This window comes from Phalacrocorax carbo, chromosome 9, assembly GCF_963921805.1.
Source record: "Phalacrocorax carbo chromosome 9, bPhaCar2.1, whole genome shotgun sequence".
NCBI classification, from domain to species: Eukaryota; Metazoa; Chordata; class Aves; order Suliformes; family Phalacrocoracidae; genus Phalacrocorax; species Phalacrocorax carbo.
Genome location: NC_087521.1, coordinates 20,798,962 through 20,822,363, shown reverse-complemented (window position 1 = coordinate 20,822,363; position 23,402 = coordinate 20,798,962). Strand labels below are relative to the sequence as shown.

Here is a 23,402-nt window from a genome sequence, read left to right as displayed (position 1 = left end):
GTTGTTTATATAATTTATTGATAGTGTATGTATTTTTATACAGTGCATTACAATACTGACTGCTATAATCTTTTATAAATGCTGAATTAACTATTTTTTAAAATTTTCACAACAAAAATAATCAAATATCATGCCAACATTTTGTAACAAATTATCACATTAAATCCATTTGGATTTCATGACATATCTGTACAAAGGACCCCATATCACAGAGCATTCACAGTGCATAAGGTCACAGTCATTGAAAAAATAAATAACATGATAAATAGATTTGTTATTTACAGTTTACAAACCCATCCCTTTCTGTTTTCAAAGTAAGCAGTTCTAGAAAGTTTTTATAGTATTTAAAGAGGTATTGCACCTCCTAAGGGTGCACTGCAAATGCCTGCAAGTATGAAACACAGAGAATTTTAAAAGTTTCAGAAGTTATTTCAGTGACCATAAATGATTCCAAATACTCTCTTGCAATGGAGGGGATAGTGGGAGCCAAATTCTACTCTCAGTTCCACTGATATAAATTTGTGCCAACTACCAGGACGTTAAAGAGCACTGGCACCATTCCCAAGAACACGACGGCAAGAATTTGGTCATAACTTTGCTGCAGAGTTTCAGCCATTTGAAACATAGATGCTTCTGGGGAAGCAGACTTAAGAGTGTTCTTTGCATACACAACTAGTACATGAATGAAGGCCATAATCTGGCTGTAAAAGCCCTCTGAAGGAAGCATCTCATTTGGTATTAGCCTTTCTAGAGATTATACCTGTCTGGGTTTGACATATTCTGATACCTTTAGATTTTGTCACAATTCCCTGTTGCTATAAATCAACCTTTATACCTGTCTTTCAAGTTTACCAAGATCATCTCAGTGATAAGATGGCAATGATTGCCTACATTCTTTGTGCAAGTGAATAAGAAAAATAAATGGAATTAAATTCAAACTGGTAATCTTTGTCAGAAAATATCCAAACAGCGTTAGTCTCCCATAATCATTCATTTCTTTCAGACAGTGCTTTGTATGTCAGAAGTATGGTAGCAAGCAGAACAATGTGATGTACAAATTGCCACAATCACAAGCCTGTGGAGAAGGAGCTACATGTAGCTCACATTTCAGGACAGGGATGTATAGGATTTCACAGCTTTCTCCGCGGAGAAAATACCAGGACCCCACATAGGGGGAAATGTGAGAAAAGTGTATCCTCAAGTTATTCAAAAGGAGTTTTTTAAACATATTCACAATAGGACAGAAACTGGAATGCACATGTCAGTTGAAAGACATTCTTCTCTTTAGCAGAACATGGAACACTTGCATACAGATTTTTCAAAATAGTTCAAGGGAAAAATAAAGGGTTTGGTTTAGAATTGCTGGACTAAATGATGACATTTACCTGTGCAATTAACATATAAATCTCACTACCCAACAAAATGAAAAATCCGGAGCTCAAACTCAAAGAAATAGACAGGAAATTGTGTAAATGCACGAGCTGCTGAGATTTTCTTCTGAGTGCTTGAACACAAATAACTGAGAGATCTGAGGCTTGCAATAAGAGAACGTTATGCTCAAAGGTGATGCATTTCAATTAGGAAGATTCTTTGGTTTCACCTGGCTATCAGTGTTATTTTAGTGTCTCTTTCATATTACATTAGGTCTGATCTTTCCTTGGCATGAATAATCAGGCAGAATTAACACAGCTTAAAGTACCAAAAACATCTAACTGTAAGACACAAATAAATGGTATTACCATTGCAAGAAACCCAAGAAAGGAAGACAACAAAACTAATGAGGGATTTGTGCAACTAGAGCAAACACATAATAGAAACAAGTGTGTGTAATTAGAGCACAGTCAGAAAGGAAACTGAGGCAGAATAGAGTCTTCTCTGTAACTGCAAAGTGTTAGACTAGTAAAGACCTTTTTCATTTGTTTACATGTTGACAGGATGTTTACAAATATAATCTAAAACCAGAAAATAATTATAGGTTTGTTACAGCTGCAGCAAGCATATAAAAATAAAATAAAATTGGCACGCCGATGACTGAGCCAGGAGAAAGGTGGCTGACTATGCTGTACCTGTTGGGAAGACTTACGGTGTTCTTCTGGGCTAGACTTCAACACAGAGAGCAGCCCTTAGGTCATCAAATAGTCATTAAGATAACCATAACTGTAGCTTTTTAGATTTAGACATGTAGATCCTGAGCCTGAAATCTTTACTTCGGCAATACTTTTTAATGCAGTACAATTGTTAGGGTAGATAAATGGAATCAAACATTGTTGAACTCAATGGAAACACTCCCACTTGCTCACTACAGTCAGGATTGCACCCTGTGGGTCTGTGTGGGGCTGTGCTACTCCAGTGGAACTGCAGTGGAAAAGAGCTCCTAAAAACTCTCCTTGGCCAGCGGTAATTCAGTTTTGAACCTTCTGTACACCAGGGCAGATGCATGGTTTTGAAGTCTGAAACAAGGAACCAGTTCTTTTATTTACAAGACTGGAAATCCAAAGTGGTATCAACAGACCAGAATTCCACAGATTCTAGCCAAAGCTTTTAATCTGCGAAAGAAATAAAATCTTTAGGCTACGAACCCAATAGAGTATGAAAAGATCTCAATACAACAGAAAACCTGGAAACCATGCTCTGCTGTCATCTTAGGACACAATCCAGCAAGGCACTTGGATATATGCTTAGCTTTAAGTATTGAGTCAATCCTACTGAAGTTAAGCTTTGCTGGATATGGGGTATCTTTTTCTGAGTTGGATTACTTTTCAGAGTTAGTGTGCTGGCAATTTTCAGATCACAGTAACAGTTTTCCCTCTCACATCCACCAGCTTTCTTTTCACTCTTGAGCTGAACATTAACTTACACAACATTGTGACATAGATTCCAGACTCAGCCAGTTTTGCAATAGTTAGTACAACAAAATGGCTACAAAATTTTACAGACAGAATCTGAACAGCTGCAATATAGAACTGTACTAATTGCAGAGAGCCAAGCACAAATCACTCCTTTTCTTGATTGGAAAATGGCAAAATTTGTAGTGGTTGCCTGACTACATGACCACATTTTTTTTTTCGTACACACGTGAAAGGCACTGGTCTGCTATTACTCAGCAACAGCCTCCTGAATTACTGATACATTCTGATCTGGGTTTATCTGACATACAACAATTAGTCAGTCAGATCTTCCTCAGGCCTTCAGTTTATTTGCACGGCTTGGTCTATCTTTATTTATTTTAGTACATGGATAACGACTACATAGGGACTCTTTAAACTACTTCATATGATTATGTGTCATCAATGCCCTGATACAGCATCTAATAATTCTTTGGCAAACAATACAACCCTGGTCATGTGGTGCTGTCACAGGAGAATCTTACTAATGTTATTTATAATGATAAGCATGGTATGGTACCTGTCTCACAGCAGAAGATGCACGAAATGCAACGAATTCAATAAAAATTGTCCTGAAGTGGGTCTATGTTTTATGGGGGACTATAGATGACAGGACTGGCCATGCAATTTAAGGTCAGTATTACCTTCTGAGACTGTCTCTTGCTACAACAGAACACTCTGGTTTTCTGGAGCAGGTGATATTCAGTTTAGGCAGAATAATTCTAAATGATGTCTAAAGGATTCATGGCATTAGCAAACACAATTTTATGCATATTTGGGCATATTTGCTACAGAACAATTTGGTGCCCCTATTCTTCTAAAGTTGCCCGGCTCAGAAATATGAAGGTACAGTACGATTTGCCAGGTCTGGCACTGTAAACATTGATGCCCTCGTCACTGTCAACTCAGCTGATGACTAGGCATTCATAACTAGATTTTGGAACTACTCTTCTGTAGTGTAAAGACATCTGAGCTGCCTGAACTGTGCACAGAAGAGCAAATGTTTGCTTGGAGATGGCTAGTGCTCCAAACCCACCCAACAGCAGAACATAAGAAAAACCCATTTACTCAGCCTCTCTCTCTGCTCCTTTCAGCCTCACATGACAAGATTTTCAGCAGCAAACTGTCCTCTTGAAAGATAGCAGGGAAGAGAGTAAAATGACAAGAGGGATGCTCCTACAGTGGCGCAGCAGTATGCTGCATCTTCACAGCCTTTCTGCAACAGAAGACTCATAAAGATGAACATGAATTCCGTTAATTCCTCAACTTTACACTGCAGCAAAAATGTCTTGAATGCCTGGAAGTGGGGTCACCGGCATACTTGGATCAAATGTGTTTACTGTCATGCTTGCCTATACAACAAAGCATTTTAATAATGCTGTATTTGTTGCCATCTTTAGGACTGGCTAGTATAAGTACATAACTACTTAAGGTGAAAAACCCTACATGGATACTAATACTGACATTTGTAACAAAGTGTAAAGCAAATAACAAATAAGTTGCTCTTTTTTTCCTTAGGATTACATTGAAATGAACCAATTCCTACAAAAATTCAACAGCAGAACACACTCCTTAATTTGTACCAAAGTAATTTTTAAAATAGCCTTACTTGTAAACACATTGCCTGGTGTAAACAGTATTCTGCACATGAGCTGGCTAAACAGAATTATTTGTCATATATGTCAAAATAAGGAACTTTATGATTTAGCGCTTATTTGATAAGGTTTTATAGTATGTTCGCATTGACACAATAATGGGATTTTTTTATATATAGTCTTAAGTGCAAAATATTAATATATTAAAAACACATCAACTGTTAGTTGGTAGATTTGTTTTGGTTTATAAACATTAAAAAATTAAAAAAATCTATGTATAAAGTTAACTGTGCTTCTTTAGAAACTTTATGTGATCATTCACATGCAGCTTTAAAATATTTTCAAAGTTTAGTAGCAATTCAAAATACCACTGTCTCAGTGGTTTGCAATCATATGACTGCTACAATGTGGAATGTTACCCATTATTTTTAATACTCTGGGCCAGATCTTGCTGTCAATTACATCCAGAGTAATTCCTTATATCAGATTTATGCTGGTGGAAAGGATATCAAAACTTGGCTTCTACTGGGGGTTAAAAAGAAGTATATCGTCCTTCAAAACTGGTACGCAATCAAATCAAGGACCGCATTCTCTTGACAGACTTGCTTTTGTCTAGGTGTTTATCTGCAGTGCTCAGTGTCAGACACTCATCTTCATTAAGCTTCTGAGAATAAATAAAAAATGGAGAATACACCTGCTTCTTGACCAATGAAATAAGCTTCTTCCCCCCACCAATCAAATAAAATATCAGGGTGGGTTGTTGTCAGAAAGTCTGGATTATGTTCAGATACTACTCTCAACTGATAACAATAACTAATAGTTACTGAGCACCCAGTTTTATTTTATTTGTTTAGTTTCTTCTAAATTTACACTATGGGCTTATAAGGGCCAATGCAAAGTTTTAATTGTGGTGTAATATTCCACAAATGTTAGTTTATATTTACGTATACAGCATTCCTCATTAATGGTAAAGCGTATTTTTCAAGTATGAATTTCTGCATGTAATTCTCTTCTTCAATATGCAGATACTCTGACTTTTAGTGTGCATCATCACAAGTGATACAACATACAACCATTTCCTCTTCTTTCCCTGCCACATTGTTCATGTACATTGAAGAGAGTGACAAATATCCAACACTGCCATCAAAAACTGTCAGTGCAGTTCCTCTATAAGCAGAGCACTTGAAGGGGGAAATGATGTCCTCAACAGTGCATGCCATGATATGTGCCTTGGACTTTCTGGTCCTGTAGTTGAGATATTTTGACGGAGCCAAGAAAAGTTCTGAACTTTCCTCTTATTCTTCCATAGAAAGTAAATGTCAAACCAAAAGAACTAGAAAGATTTTTCTCTCGTCCTCTTGCTAAATTGGTGGTGGTGGTTGATTGTCTGCAAAAGGAGAATGAAAACCGCAATAGAATGTCCCAGAAATGGGTCATTTTAGAGTCCTGCATCAGATCCATCCACACATCTTTCTGACTGAGCAGCAATATCCAGAAAGGAGGAAAATGCTTTGGTTGCCTGGAGCTAGCATGATAAAAGAAAGGTATGCTTTCCTTCCACACAGGTAAAAGTGTTTGTTAGCTGATGAAGCAGGAACAACACTCAAATTACTGATGGAAAGAAGGTAGAAATCTGAAATGCCTCCTGTCATTTACAGCACATGTAATCAGAAGAATTTCAGTCTCTTTCCCTATTGTGGTTTAAAGTTCTTCTCGGCACATAGGGAAGTTGACAAAGGTGAAGACATTAAATTCTATCAATATAGAGAAACACAGGAAAATAGCATAAAGAAACAACACGTAGATGCCTAATTTCCTGTCAAGTTTCCACTTATTTACATGGATTCCAAACACCTGCAAGCAAACAAAGTGTTAGTTAATTAAGCCTCGAAGGAGACTTTTGGAAATAAACATTACAAGCAAGAAATTAGTGTCTTTTGAATTAGAGATCCTGAACAAAGATAAAAATATATTCTAAGTATTTTATAGATCAAAAAGGCAACATTTGTTTTTCTGATCAAGAAGGAATGTAAAAGCCCAAACTAAGAACTCAAACCCTGCCCTGACTCTCAGATGTCCTGAGATCCTTCTACAAAATATTAAATGAACCTGTTTTAAGGCCCCTTCACAAGACCTTTCATGTAAATGAGAAACAGGCCCCCTAGGTGCTCAGTTTCAGTCTATGGTGCATTTTCAGAACATCAGGCATGTTCTAGTCAGGCAGCACTCATTCATTGATTCAGTATAAAGTAAAGGAAGGCACTGAACTACATGAATGCCTCTCCCTTCAGTGTTCCCCTTACAGATCCTCTATGTCCCAGTAGTACACAAGCACCTAATGTTCATTCTTCCAACAGCTTCAGAGGAGGTGCTTTCTTTGATGTTTTGCTCAGCTCCAGAACTAAGGGGAGTTACAAGTTACAGGCCGCAAAGCAATGAAGTCCTCATGAAGTAATCTATTTTCAATGGTGTTGAGTGCCTCTGAATTATTATTCATTTTGCTCAAAACTCTCCATTGAGTTTTGCTGGGAGGGCCTGTTCAAATCAGGGTATCCAGCATAACAAATGATACAACAACAGATGCTTTGAACTCAGGTGCTACAGCTTCTGCTATGAAAAGACTCTTCAGAAAAGCATGAACAGCTAGCATAGTAACACATCTGCATAATCCTCCCATTTTTTTCCAAAGTGCTGATTACCAATATGCATGCAGCAACATCAGATACAAATATCTACAGAACATCTTTGTTGGTTCACAGGCACTGTGCAGCATGGCAGAATTGGGGATAAGAAAAGATAGGCTCCCACAGCTTATGTATTGGGTACATTAAGAAGTTAGTGGCAGAGTGAACAGCCCTGGTCATTCTATCACTTAAGTCATGCACAGGTGATGCAGAGTTTTGTAGGACCTAGTCATGCAACAGTGTGAAATCTCCAGTGACAAAACCCTCCTCTACAGAGTCTCCACAGGTGATCAGTGAAAGACATTAGTATAAGTGAATATTTTTATACCTTTGGGATTTGCTTCTTCCCACAGAGGGTTCCCTGGGAGTCAGCAGGATCAGACCTTAAGTACCAGCAAAATTGACTTTTGAAACAGAATTATTGTTTCAACTTAACAAGCCATGCGTTACAAGGGTAAATATCTTATGCTGAGTGACATTTAGCATGCCTGTTCAAAGTCCTGAGGTTCACAATCCTCACAGACTAGCCTTCATTAAGGGTTTTGGCTACAGCACTTCATTAGTCCAAGCTGGCTCTGGAAATCAGAGACAAGGGCAATGGGTGATTACCTGGGTCTTGTCCCAACGTAAAGTACAGACAGGCCTGGGGTATGCAGCTGAACACAGGCACACAGGTGTATTATTGGATCCCACAGTTTCAACATGGCCACTGAAATCAATGGGACCTACATGTATCCAGAATCTCTTACATAAAATGTCATATTTGAGTCCTCACTGAGGACAATGTTAGCTCTTGAACTCATGGTATTGCTAGAAGAATGATACTTTACAGGAATCAATGCTTTGGGGATAATAAGTATTGCCATTTTGTCCTTCTATAACGTGTAAATACCCATTAAATATTTTGCAATTGGAATACTTGGACACACTCAAATACTTACAGTAAGTGCCACTGATCCTAGCAAAAGTGCAACTGAATAGACCAGCCCTTTGCTGTTTATCTTAACCTGTGGGAATTAGATAGAGAAGAGACCTTTAAAATGCTCAGCATATAATAACTGTGCTTTGGAGTTATTTACACTACAGATCAATTTACTGATCTATGGTCCACCTTCTGTTTTGAATAGTGACTGACTTACACATTTTAAACTATGTGACAGATTTATCAAAATGAAGAATGGGACGATTAAGGAATCAAAACAAATGTATAAGTAATCCCACCTCCGTAAAAACAATTTGGCATTTATAATGGATTTTATATTAAAAGATCCTCATGAGAGAGAGAGATATGCCATTATGCTCATCTTACAGACAAAAATACTAAGGTACAGGGAGACAGGTGTGCTTGAAGTTGTGTAGTGAGAAAATGACAGAGCCATGAATGGATATCCATGGTGCTATTTTTCTTCTATACACTATAATGTACTGCAGTTGAGAAACTCAGAATTAATTGCAGCTTTTGGAAGGAGAATTGCTGCTGTAAGTCCTGGATCCTTGGCAAAGAAATAATAACTTATTTAGCAAACAATAACATGCTCAGCGGGTTGTTGGGGTTTTTTTAGAATTTTATTTGCATGCTTTCTTTTTTAGGATTTTTTTTTAATAGACAAAAAGAACAAATTAAAGATTTGCCAAGTATACATACAGTTGATCCACAATCAATCACCATGGTCTGCAAACCCCATGGAATGCCAAGGCCCACCAGAATGTCAAAGACATTGCTCCCTACTGTGTTGGATACTGCCATGTCACCGAGGCCTGCAGAGAAAAAAAAACAAACTCTTGGGTAAAAACAAAGTATAGGACCGTTACTTTGTGTACTAGAAGGGAATGATCTTTAGTACTTCGTGTACTAAAGGGGAATGATCTACACTGATCCAAGCCCCCTTGGACTGGCCAGAGTATCTGAGGTAGGGAGACAATTTCCATAATCTTTGCATGACTCCTGAAAAAAGTACCCAAATAATTGCACAGTCCAACTACATCCTCCTTGTGTCTTGGAGAGCCTTTGCTGGGCGTGTGTATCTGTTCAGCACCCAAGTTCAATGCCAGTTAAAATAACAAGTCTTGTTCTAGGTAGTCTGCAGCCACAGGGAACCTGGAGATTATGTACTGGATTTAGTTTGTGGACAGGTGGCCTTTATCTCATGCGAATGATGAAAAGTGATCCTGGAAAGAACCCAACCAGATGTTACTCAAAGATATCAAGCACTTCTGTGGGGCTTAATCAGCACTGATAATACTCCAGGAACAATAAAATGCTACAGGAAAGGAAAAATAAAAGAGTGAATGGTGGTCAAGTCTGAAGGCATTACTCAAAATCGACTAATGCTCATCACTGCTGGCATCTCATTCTGCACCAGTGTCAATGGGTGTGAGGAAGGCATAATTCTTCTCTGTCCCTGCTCACTTCCCTTAGGCACTGGCCTAACTATCGAATCACTTCCACAAAGGGAATACTGGAAAGGAAGAGACACACTGACGTAAATGGGACATGTCCCACAAATACTTTGAGAGTACAGAGTGGAGACAGACACTACCATGCCACAGCATCTTCTTGCAGGAAGCTGCTGAGAGAAAGGTTATGCTTTGGATCCATGTTATGGTAGCATCCATCTCTACTTTTTAGGTATTTGTCTGCAATCTGTCAGTAAACATCTCTCTTGAATCCAAGGAGTGCAAAGTCCCTGTACTGTCTTTGAGAGAATAGGACTACTTTTTGCCAAGCTAGTGCTTACCTTCACTTTGAGAGGAAAGAAACCCTACAGTAGTTTTGCCTAATGCTAAACCATAAGTAATCTAAAGAAGCAGTCTGTTAATTTTAAAATGTAACACATTTTCCTTCTGCTCTTGCAAAAGTCTGTTCACTTTAATACTATACATGGAAAACTAATTTAGTAGGAAGTCCTGTAAGAATCCTGAATACTTTTTTGTCCTGCTTTTTGTGAGACTTTCCTGCACACGACAAATAATGCAACCTGGAAAATGGAATATTTTAAATATATAATTCTTCTCAATCGAGCAACATTTAACAGCACTTGTGCTGGTTTTGGCTGAGAAGGGGTTAATTCTCCTCACCGTGGGGGCTCAGCTACTTTTCCAGCTTCCCTCTGCCGCGTGGCGGGGGGGCTGGGAGGGACGGGGCCATGGTGGGGGCAGCTGACCCCAGCTGGCCAATGGGATGCTCATTCCATACCATGTGACACCATGACCAGTATATTAAGGGGCGGCAGTTTGTGGCTTGGGGGTGGTGTGAGGTTGGTGGTTGTGTTGTGTGTGGTTTGTTTTGGTGGTTCGTTGTGCTCCCTCCTTCCCCCCTGGGGTTTTGCGCTTCTCGTTGTTCTCCTTTACATTGCGTTTCTGTTGTTGTTTCTTTTAATTATTAAACTGTTCTTATCCCAACCCATGAGCGTTACCCTTCTGATTCTCTCCCCCATCTACCGGTGGGGGAGTGAGCGAGCGACTGTGTGGGGCTGAGCTGCTGGCTAAACCACGACAGCACTACTCATCTCAAACTACAAAGGTGGGGGGCTTTTGAATACTTAATTTGTCACTTCAGAACCCTTGTTCTTTGCCCAGTGATGCGTGCTGGAGATCTCATTATCTGGAAAAAAAGACTATGGGAATTGGAATAGTGGAAAAGAAAATTAGGACCTTTTTTTATTCTACTGTAGTACAGGATATCACACTGTCAGTTTTAATGGTTTTCAACAACAGGAAGAGATGTGGCTACAGGTATTTCTCAAGTGAAAAAGGAAATGTAAAGAGCCTTAATCAAAACTTAAAGACACATGAGAAAGCCTTTGACAATTTCAGCTGGAAAGCTGATAAGGACATAGCTGACATTTACCTAAAACCCCTCCAGTGTGGCTATCCGTATGTCCCAATGGGAAAGAGGTCCTCGTCTGGATGAGAAGTATGCCTGGAGCAACATCACTTCTGCCAGACCCTCTTAAATCACTTCACATCACTGGGCTCAAGAAGTCTTTTAGAAATCAGTACAAGTCTTACATGGACATGTGTTGGTCAGCATATATTCTTTGATGAAGTTTTCCCCAGCTGATATTCCAGTTTTGTCTAATGCTTTTATCTTTTTTACCCTGACTGATACATACCATACATGGGATAGCTGAGTGTTGAATGACCTTCTAGAATGCTAGGGTGTGCCCAGTCCCAATAAGCAAAAGATAACAGGACAGGGATTATTTTTTTGGTTCACAATAATTAGCAAAGTGTTTTGGCTTTTAATGAGGCTGTGAAACAGTAAATATAAAAGAAAAAAAAAAAAGAATAAAATTGCATTGAGGATTTGTGTATATGGAGGAAGCAATTTAGAGAGCACGTACATAAGATTGCAGTTGTGCTTCAGCAGACACAGTACCTTGTCTTGCAACTATTAAGCTGGCCATGCAGTCTGGGACGCTTGTTCCTGCAGCTAGGAAAGTAATGCCCATGATCACATCTGGTATCCCAAGGGTGTACCCAATCACAGTCACCTGAACAGTGAGGAAAACAGATTAATCTATCATATTTGGAAAGTCTCCTCATTCTAATGTAGTTGTGGCATACTCTTAACTTTAATTTCTGGTGTGGACCATAACAGGATTAGATTCAGGATGCTTATCCATGGCTGCAAATTAAATTATTGTGGAATAATCAGCCTAAAACCAATGCTGTGAAAAGGAAAAGTACTTTGGGTTATATTATTTAACATTTTATGAGCAAACAAAAAGCTCAATTTTCTCTACTTCTAACAGGACACAGAAATCTTTTAAAGAGGAGCACAGACACAATCCAACCTGTGGGATTTTTTTTAATTATTATTCCCAAGAATGGCAAGATTCTCACTGGTTCTATTCTCAAAAGGACTGCAACCAATTTATATTGTGATGTAGGGGCAGAGATATGAAGAACTTATTTTATGCCAACACATGAAGAAGGAACCAGTTCCTTGCACGACTTCTGATATAATCCCAAAGTGAGCAAGCCTGGATATATTGTTCCCTGAGAGTCCAGATGCAGCTTTAAAAGAGCTTAGGAAATGGCTGATGCTTGTAGCAGAGATCTTGGAAAGGACAGGGAACTGTATTTAGCTAGAACATCAGAAGGCGGTTGAAAAAACATCAAGAAAAAAGGCTGAACAGGCAGCTGAAAAGGAAATAGCTTTGTGAGAGTGAGAAGACTGAATCAGGGACAGGCAGCTGCTTCCCTGCTGAGCCTGCTAATGGTGGCAGTCTTTAAGGCTCTGTGTTGTTTTTTTGAAACAGTTTGCCAGTCTCTTACATGAGGAAAACTGGACCCTTTGCCAAAGAAAAGGTGTATTTTAGGGACCCACTCATAAACCTTATTCTCAGGGGCAAGCTGTGGCTCAGAAATAGGAGTGGGCATGCTTCCCCTGCTGTGAGTGATAATGGGGTATTAAGGTTTGGCTGCCTCTTAAAATAAGCAGTGTTGCAGCCTTCATGAGCACATCTCTCATTTGTGAAGGGGATATCTACAGATAGAACCAAGGTACAGAGCATGGCCTTTCAAAGGACATATGGTATGAAATGAATGTGTGGCTTTGGCACCATTATGCCAAGAATGAGTGGCTGCTATATGAATTTCTCCAAAACAGTCTATGTTAAGAGGAAAGAGGATTACATTACAATGCAAAACTTACATAGGAAGTTGCAAAAAGTATATAGAAAACAGAATCTTCCATGAAAGGAAACATAAATATAAAGCAGTTTGCAAGTGCATGACACATTTGAGGAAGGTAGAGACGTTCTCCACCCAAAAAAGATTTTGCAGGTAATAAGCTCATGAATAAAAATCCTTCCATATGTATGACTAAAAAAGTATATATATGTAAATATATATGACTATGACTGTATATACATGACACTACACATATTCCAGTATGAAACCAGCTGAAGGTTTCTTCACTATATTTTCCTCTGAAAGGAAAGATGGGCATATAAATTCTTCAGTGGCACATCCTATTAATCTTCCAATTATAGGCATATACAACTTTTTGGGTTTTCATCTTTTAGTGTAGAAAAAGGTAACTTTCTATACTTCAAAATATGGCTAATTTTTCCATCACAGAAACTATTTGAGGAGCTTTCCTATTCATGCCTCTTCTCTGACTGAAAATGTAAACTTGAGAAACTGAAAGAGGGAAAGAAAGAAAAAATAGGAACCGATTCAAATCTTCAAGGAAGCATGCTCCTGAATTGACAATGTTTTACAGGCATGCACCTCATATACTGCTTCTCACAGACCTAGGGCAAACGGAGACATACCAGCAATCATAATACTCTTCACTAAGAAGGATTTTCTTGCTTTATTCCAGTCTGCCCAAGGTCTTTTACATCACTTCTGAGTCTTCAAATTACGCCATCCATCTTTTGTGAATGTTTCGGCATCAGACCCTGTAGCCAAATTTCTAAAGGTGTCTCAGCTGCTGAGAGTTAAACATTTTCATGTAAACTCCTTTTTACTAGTAGGATGTGGACGTCCACGTTCTCTTGAAAATCAGGCTGGAACCTTCCTGTACTGTATTGGGCCCTATAGAGTAAAGGCCCAATTCTTTGTGCAGAAAAGAGCAGCAGAAAGCTAGAATTATAATAATTAGAGTATGAGCTGAAGAGACTGCACTACAACTACATGCCTTTCTTTAATAAATGCACAAAAGATCTATTTTGAGATGCACATTTCACTCAGTATGGAGAGTCCTGCTGCATGCACTTACCATCCACACCATGAAGTAGGAGAACAAGGCAATCCAGAGAGTGGATAAGATGAACGTCACCATAAAACATCTCTCCCACCGTGGTTTGCTGCAGTTTGGAATGGTGCAAAAGAGCACGAACATCAATGGCCATGTCAAAATCCATTTAATTTTGTTCATTTTTCCATCTACAGGACAAAGAAAGGAAAGAACCAGCTTAGCTTTCCCATCACTATCCCAGGTCCAGTTACACCTCTCTGAACACAGCAGATAATCCCAGAAGGATGCTTACAGCTGTGTGTGTCAGCTCATTTTCCAGTGTACCTTTCATCTATACTTGCTCTCATCACTCAGCGAAGTTTTGCATGTGCATCCAGAAACTTATAGTCAAGTCTGCCAAGGTCTATGTAAATCCATGAAAGAATTACAATGATTTAAAAGCATGGCTGCTTTTAAAACCAAAATTAACGGTCATGTTTGTTGCTCTTTCAAACACCTATATTACTATTAATCCAAAATAAAAAAAAAAAAACACACCACAAAACAAACAGAACCAAACAACCTTTTAAAAGGGAAGATGGAAATCCTTGTAGTGAAAATAACCTATACCTTCTGTGCAGCAACAGAAAATACTTTCACAGAAAACCAGAGCACAGACCCAACCTATGAAAATGACAAATTTGTTTCACATGCCTCAGTCTGGTCACTTGGGCAGAACTTTAAACTGGTACTTGGGAGATCTAGACTTGTTAACTCTCTCCAACTGCATATAGCGCTACCTTGAGATGGTCTCTTATCCTCTATAAAAGGAAACTGAAGATAATGACTTCCCTTGTACAGCTCTCCAAAACCAACTGGTGAGAAATACAAGAGAACTGTCATTAGTGAAGACAGGTACACACCTTCTCATTTTTTAAAAATGTAAAGTGTTGTTAATGAGCATATAAATCTTAATACACAAAAGAGAATTATTTTATAATTGGGCCATAAATAAATGGGGCATTTATATTTCTATGTTTCATGAGGTATCTTGCTAGTAGGATAACAAATTTGTTTATCAGGCTAAACCAGATTATCACAGCCAACAGCATGGTGTGGTTTTTTTGGGTTTTCTTTACATTGCTTTAGAATTATGCTAGTAAGGATTCCCTTCATTAACTGATAGCAATATGCATGAGATCTAATAAAATATGCCATTTTGAATAAAATGGTTGATCACATTGAAGAAAATTCCCAGATACATCTTCAGTGAAGTTATTTAGCTAAATTACAAAGGGCAGGTAATAGTCAGTGAAAGCCTCTATCAATTTCACCAGGAATTTTCTTTCAGCAAAGACACTGGGATTTAGGATTTGTTTAACAGGAGTTTCTGTAAGTGAATTTAATTAGACTGAAATCTGTTCTCTGGATCAATGTGCGGTAGATGCAATGCAATTAAATACTAAACATTTAAAAGTTAGTAATACTTTTGTAATTTATGAGGCTACTTACTAATCTAATTTTACTTGGTGACTCCAAATGCATGTCTTCATTAATTTACTTCAGTATGCATTCTATACTAAATTGTCTTGCCTAAGTTATGAATCAGCTCCTTAACTTGAGATTTCCTTGTGAATTCTGAGATGCCATCAACCCACCAGGAAACCTTAGACTAAGCTTGGCTTTTTATTCCCATTTAGCTTGTGGCTGTGGCACTTCTAACACATAAAACTACGGAAGTCTTCTGGGGTCAAGTCTAATTCTAGAATTTTACATGTCACTGGGGATCTATTACAGATTTTACAGGAAAAATCTGTTATACAGATTTTTAAAACAGTTATCTTTTATTTGTTCTGTCAAGAAAATGACACTTCTTAGCTCACATCTCACTTCAATTCTGTTAACAAGTCTGTAAATATCCTATGGTAATTTATAACTCCCCCTGTTTAATTTGTTACAGTTTGGATCATTAAAAGACTCCTGTTAGTTGATTTGTACTCTTTTGTCTACCCAAGTTGCTAAGCTTGGTTCAGAGTCAAACAAGTCAGCATGGCCTAGGCCTGTAATTTCCTCAGTACATAATTCCAAATGCAGGGCAAGTGGGCAACAGTTTGTCAGGAAAAAATTATGGATCTGATTCTGATCTGATGTGGGTATAATCTCACTGACTTCAGTGCTGCTACCCACAGGAGATTCAGTCCCATTTCTCTTTTCGGTAGCATGAGCATAAGAAACAAAATTGCCAGGAGAACAGAGAATAAATAGATGCACCCAGCCTCTGCTGGGGAATATCTATCTTGTCAGGGATCCTGTCTAGTGCCATGAATTACTTAAACGCTTAACTCTGAGAGTTCACAGTGCCTTACCACCGGTATTGGTATGCTTGCTCAGTTCCAAGAAAACCAAAATGTTAATGGAGGAGGACTTGCCATTCCCTTATCTTTGCTCCGTTTGAATGGATGTGTGTCAGATTAAAATTCCTGGCTCTATTAGTGGTTATACTTTATCTACACAACATAATCAGTAAGAACTGTTTTTTATAGCTAGATGGTTTGTGGAAGTGACATTTGCATTCATTACAATGCAACTAGGCTTGAGACTTCTGGGAACAAGAAATGCATGTGATTCTGGGTTTTCTTGGGTTAACAGAGGATCTGTCTGGCCATTTACCGTTAGCCTGGTGTTTAGTTCTGAACCACCACGGCCAAAGCAGCCTACTTGACTCACTTTACATTGTTTTCTCTTTTGTGCCAGAATCTGCCAGCTTTTATAAACTTCTCTATAAAGCCTTAAGCATATCTGGCTTCGGTTCTGCTCAGACGATTTTCTTCAGCTCCTACTATGCTGGGTCATAGAATTTGTGTGGCGCCCAGTGCTAAAGAAGTCTACTCTTATTCTGTAAACTTGGCAGTTAAGTAAGAATTTAGTAAGTAAGTTTAGCAGCAACCTCGATAAAGTTAGACTTCATTTCCTCAGGAATGGATGACTTTATTCATTTCACCTGGCTTCAATGAATGCACAAACAATATATAGCTTGAAAATTTTTATTTTTAAAATTTCTTTCGAAATTACTTCTTGAGCTGCTCTATTGTTTGGTTTTTGACCATCCACTCTAAAATAATCATTATAATGATTTAGTGATAAATATGTTCAAATTGGGGTACGCTTTTAGTTCATGACAAATTGTTTTATGATTGTTGCTTAGCTCACTAGTACATCTGCAAGGAAGAAAATTATCATCTTCATCAAGGCTATTATTCAATACAGAGATGTTCTGCAAAAACAAACAGTCCCATTACAAGGCCTTAGCTCAGCTGTTTCAACAGCAGAACCAGGCACTCCTGCATGCCCTGGGTCTGAAGTCTCCTGCAGCAACCCACATAGCTGAGGAAAGGTGTATTTTGGTTGTCGGACCTCCCATGACAATAATGAAAGAATATTGCCTTATTACAGAAAGCACCATGGGTTTATATTCTGTTCACTTTGCCCTACTGTGAAAGAAAAATATGAGGGTTTTTGCATGAAGTTGGTCCTCCTATTTTATACATGCATTTTTCTGCTTCTCCAGATATCTTGAAGCCAAGAATGCCAAGTATTTCAGAGAGGTATCATTACAGGACAGCCTGATTACAAAGTTTCTGAAAACAAAGCAGCATCCCTACAACAAAGAGCCCTTTGCTAACTTTAAATATATTTCTGGGGTTGTTACCTTTCTAGATGTTTTGCTCACAGTAATTACTTTCACATACAGGTACTGTCCTGGTGAATGAAGTCAACAACACACATTACAGCACAGACAGAAAAGGAAGGGTTCCTTAAGGTACTAAAGCAAGTGCCTTTTTACAGGAAAAATACTGTCCGATTCGCAACGTTCACAAAGAATTGAGAGGAGCTCAGTATAAAAGTATGAAACTACATTTCTGTTTTCATTTGGATCAGGACCGTACCCTTGAAGTAAATCTCCTGATTGTCCCCATTGACTGTATTTTGATTTGCAATTTTACTGTATTTTAGTTTGCAACACAGAGCAGTCTTGCATCGCACCAACGTGATTCCCTTGGTATAAAGCTGAACCAGAGGCACAAAGTCCAAGGTGTTCCAAGTAATAGTGGGCGTTTAGTCCTTGGGACCAAGCTAGAGCTGGTCTGAAACAGAACTTCCAAACGCATATAGTGTAGACAGCCTAAGTGTCCCAGTCAAAAAGTTGCATAGAGAACACTTTTGCTGAGTTTAGACGGACTGGAGTCTGCAACTACACCATCAGGAGTCAGATCTAAGTTACTGTAGTTAGTTAAATGTGATAGCTTTTCCACTTAGTCTTCCCTTTAAAAGTGTGGCAGTCAGGCACAGACCACTGCTCCGCACATTAGCTACTTCAGAACACGCCTGAACCTTCACATGTGAAAAAAGTATCTCCTTACACAAAGCAATTAGTAGCTGATCGATCTAAAAAACCTGTAACATCCCTGAAAAGCATGAACCTAACTGGCACACAGGATTTTTCATAACTGTATTGTTATAAATCCATATAAATCTCTAATTTAAAGGAACTTGAAAAATGGGAAAGGTTTTATCTAATTTAAGTCTACCTGCAAAATGAGAAAGGCTTCCTGGAGTTTACTACCTATTTCTATTTTTCTGGGATTTTGCTTTTGACAATGGTAAACTTAGAAGAAAAATAAGGCCTAGGAAGATTATTGCTGCTGATTTTTTTTGGTGCTCCACTTTTTCATTTTTAAATTCCTTTTATATCTTTTTAAATCTCTCTACCATTTTTCATTTGGGGAAAAAAAAACCCAAACTGTTTTTCCCCCAATTAAAAGTCTCCTGTCCCCTTGGTCCTAATTAGGCTTTATGTTTACAAATATATATTTACACCCACATATCATTAGCAATATTAATTCACATTTCAACCTGAAAATGTCTAACAGTAACATCCACACCCCCACACTGAGAGTTTTGTACTAATCCAGACAGCAAGTAAATTTCTGCTAGAAAGTACTGTTGTTTATCAGAGTTGAGACTGACTGGAAAATTTTAATATATGTAAATTACCCAATCTGAAAAGCCTTACTCATTTCTGAGCATGTGAGGAATCCAGAGGGATATAAATTTTTGACCCAAGTACAGGACTCAATATAGAAACAACTGAAACAGATATAACAAACTAGATCCATTGTGAATTTTCCATCAGAATTATTTTCCACTGAAAAATGCCTTTGTTGCAAAATAAAAAATTTCTGAGAAAATGGTTTTCAATTTGCTGTTAGGAAAACTAACACAGCAGCTGCCTCTCCACCTTCTCGGAGAATCCTTCTTGATTTCAGCTCTGCAACTTTCCTTAGAAACTGTGGAGGCAACAGATGTCTGCATTACCACACTAGAGACAGAATACATAGTGTGTAAAAGGGTATCAAAGAAGGCCTAACCTTTGCCAGCCTTCCAAGCAGGCAGTTGACCTACTAAAACATTCCTACTGCAATACTCCTGCAACACAGCTTTCTAAACAGTTCTTTTTCTGTGGAAAATACTGAGGTTTTACTTCTTATCCTCACCCAAAAAGACAGTATTTTCCAAACTACTGACACTTTTCTTGGAAGTTCCATTTTCCAGAATACAAGTTCCAAATTCCAGACCATGAGATCTGTCCAAAACAACTCAGATTTCTATTTTCAGCCTGTGACTTTACTACACTTTGCATATTTGGATTTATGCCAGTAATTTTTTCTTGAGGACACATTTTTGGTACAGTGGGAACTGGTCCAGAAAAAGAATTTGCTCCAGTATGCAGAAACAAGCCTTACTCTCAGAGTTACTATAGGTTTACACATGACAATATTAAACAAAAATAAAATGTAATTGAGCGGAGATACTCCCCATATCTTGTTTGACTTCATTGGATTTTGGCATGGTTTATTTTGTATGTTTTAACCTTGCTGTCTACTTTATCAATGTTCTTTGTAAGGGAGAACTGGGATTTATAGAATTCCTCAAGTCCTTCTTTGACCTTTCAGAATGAAGTGATGAGTTATTAGACTAAAGCCTTGCCCACTTCTCTTCCAATTTATCCTGTGTATCCTCCTCCAAGGCAGAGCACACTCATTGCTCTTCTGGAGCACATTTTCCAGTTTGGTTTTCTACAAAAGGAGCCTGGTTCATGAGCTCCAAGAGCATGATGCAAATAGAAGTGCAGTTCATAAGGACAACAGTGAGATGTGCCTCAGAAGCACATTTGTGTTCTGAAATAAAATTCTAAGGTAGATATGCCATTACATAGGCAGTGGCAAGAGGAAAAAAAAATTCAGAATTTCATTCCAAAAAACATTTCAGAATGCTACAGTTCATTCTTGCTCTGAACTACCTTCTTCGAAGAACTTCTCTCTTGTAACATCAAAGAAGCTATGGAAACTAGCTCTCTTCCTAACTCAGCCGCTTCATGTTTCTAAACTTTGGCAAAAGCACCATAAAGCAGGCCAAAAAGAGAGTCTGAGGAGCAACTACAAAGAGGAATCAAAATTCTCAATAAATCTTACTTCAAATACTTAGGAGCAGGAAGTCTGCTGGGTCCACGAGTGATCAAAGTATAAAGGAGCACTGAGAGAAGATAGGGGCATTGCAGAGAAGCTAAAAGAACTCTCTGCATCAGTGTTTGCAGAGACAGAAACTACAGAGGTTTCTACATGGAACTCTTGCCTGTCTTTAGCTCAACCTTGAGGACATACAACTCCATAGGGGATATAACAAAGAGTTACAGCATCCTCAGTGTTCAAGTGAGGTACATGGGGTTTGCTTTGTTCACTGTGTTTTCCAATAAAAGAAGACATCAAATGAAGCTAATAGGAGCCAGGTTCAAAGCAAGTAAAAGGAGACAGTTCTTCACACAGCCATGAAACTCCTTCCCAAAGGATGTTGTGGGTGTTAAATTTTTGCAAAGATTCAATGAGAGTTAGACAGCTTAATGAAGAAGAAATACATTAACGATTTTTAAATACTTAGACATTACACCCAGTCCAGGAAGATACTTGAGCTGAAAATAGCTGAAGGCCAACTTGTCCTGTCTCATTCTTCCCCAGGCTTCTTCATAAAGTCATGGTTGTAATCAGAATATTGGGCAAGACAAACATTTGGTTTGACCAAGTAGAAACATTTTTAATGTTATTAGCAGATACTGTTAATTCCTTTTTGTGTTTACCCTACGTGTTGTCTTCGTATTTGGAATCCATACAAAATGGGCAGGATTGCTAATCTCATTTTAGCTCTGGGAATTATTATTCCTATTTTAGCTAACACCATCACAATTTATATAAAGCATGCATGGTCCAGTCCTGTAAAAGAAGGAGCTCTTCATTTCTCTGAAACAAGCAGGAGCTGAGAACTCTGAGTATTTTAAAGGATCCTGAACATGTGACAGTGAATGGGATTTAAGCATCCATTAAGAGCTGCACAGAAGTGCTTTTCTAAGTCTAGTCTCTAAAAGACTACTGAGCTATGCAAGGATTTTTACATATCATTCCATTGTCAACATATGCTTGCTCAGTTTCATCCTGCTTTATTCTGATCTGTGTGGGTTTTTTAAAAGTTTAAGACCTGTTTCCAAACAACTGTAGAGCAATCGAACTCTAAAGCATCAAATGAGACTTTCTCTTGGAAGGTAACCATCATGGCCTAAAAGTTAGGTCAAGAAATAAATTCTTCTTTTAAAGGGACCGTTTCTTCCCACACAGAAACCAAAGGCAAAGGCTGGTTTGTATGATACTGTAGGTAGTTTCCACAAAAACTATGTGTTGTCTGCTGTTTCAAGATGGGTCTGAACCACGGCCTCGGGCTGAATCTCTGAATGTTTGATATATGGGATCTGGGCTGGATGCTGTAGTTTGAGGCTGTTTTCATGTAACATTTTAATTCTCTATTTCTGTGTGCTAAAGCCCTACATTTATTGCTGATCACTACCGTTGATTGAGGGTAAAAGAACATTAAGAAAAGCTTACAGATGGTAAATGATTACTGGGAATCACTCAGAGATTATATAGTGCTTTAAACTTCACTTATATTTATTTGTTTCAGAAAAAACTTGTTGCTGCAAAAGGCTGTAGAATACACTATTTGAAGGAGGAAAGACAAACCCCAAACTAGGCTAAAAAAGGTGTCTACAGAACAGCAGAAAAAAGGGTTTGGTCCAATTCATGGCCATTTCTGTTGCAGCTCTTAAAATACTGGAGGGAATTTTCTACTTAGCACACTGCAAGCACTTGCCTTCGAAAGTTGTGCTGGAAAGTGAAAGCCTATTCTTCACAGAGCTCTTTATAGTACTGAAAGAATACATGAACTTCTGATCTTTAGAAAATATATGTGCCTTATTCCTTGCCTGAAAATATATCAAAAGAAAAACAGAAGGGATCCTGGGAAACTGTCTGCAAACTACCTTTTCCCTAAAGCCATTTCTAAATGTCAGGATTTTTTTAGGCTACTGATTGTGCCACAGTATTTAAATAACAACAAAGCATGATGCTGATTCTTTACATTTTCTCCGAAGTTATTAAAGTGATACTTCTGAAAGCAAAAATAACAGAACTGTCCCTCAGAATAAATGAGTTAAGCAATGAGAATCCAACCAATAGATAATCATCTCCAGACAACAGGAGTAACAAAACCTGAAGATAATGATGAGGATTTTAAGCAATCACTTTATGACTTTTATACAGCTCTGAGTTCATGTTGAACTTCTGCTCCATTCCAGTATGAACTGTATCATCAGTGCTTCCACTTTGGCCTGTTACACCTCCATTATCTTTAAAGACTTTCTAAAAAATGCAGAAAAACTGCATTTAAAGAAGGCCAATGGCATAACTAATAACTCTGTCCTTAATTCAAAGCATTTTGTCTATTGTGAATGTCTCACACTTAGGAAGCTCTACTCCTAAATCTATTTTTTATTCATAAAGAAGTTGTCTGAGTTTTGAACAAATCCAAATACAGTCTCCAGGTAATGTTGCCCCATGTTAAGATTTCTGCATTGTCCTGGAATGTAAGAAGAAATGCATGATTGCACTGCCCTAATTAAAACTAGAATCCAAAAACTTGATAAAAACAATTCTGTTAAAAAGTCTTCTTTGCCAACACATGCATTGAATCCTGCATTTTTAAGATCGTTTGGGGAGACATTTTTGGTTTATAAAAGTTGTTTATTACTGTTAATATTATTATTGTTGTTGTTGTTAACAACATGTTCATGTGCACAAGCATATTGCTGACTTGGATCCACTTATTTCGCCATAAAATAAAACCAGTTTTTTCATTATCTCATTGATTATCATGAGCCCTTCTAATGGGCCTATCTTCAGTGAATCAGTTTGTTTTCGTCCTTCACCCCCAATGAAAGTCCATAACTGCTGACTGCAAGAAGCTCCTGTAAGAGCAAACAGTACAGTAACACATGAAAACATACAGTTTTATCCAGTCTTCATATAGTATGCCTCAATGTTTGTCAGTCACAAACTTCTCTTCTAAAATGACAGCAACAGAAGCAATCGGATCTCTAAGAAAT

At 38.1% G+C, this 23,402-nt stretch overlaps 1 protein-coding gene across 3 annotated transcripts in view; it reads right to left on the bottom strand.

Moving 5' to 3' along the window:
* SLC24A4 (solute carrier family 24 member 4) overlaps window positions 1-23,402 on the bottom strand; it is a 101,455-nt gene continuing 78,053 nt past the window's right edge. For 2 of the 3 annotated variants that reach the window (XM_064460605.1, XM_064460607.1), the window contains exons 13-17: window positions 13,901-14,067; window positions 11,546-11,660; window positions 8,810-8,922; window positions 8,106-8,171; window positions 1-6,334 (exon numbers count right to left, since the gene is read on the bottom strand). In XM_064460605.1, the coding sequence (XP_064316675.1) occupies window positions 6,182-6,334; window positions 8,106-8,171; window positions 8,810-8,922; window positions 11,546-11,660; window positions 13,901-14,067 (614 nt within the window). In that variant the 3' untranslated portion in view covers window positions 1-6,181. The other variant, XM_064460608.1, reaches the window with a different exon arrangement.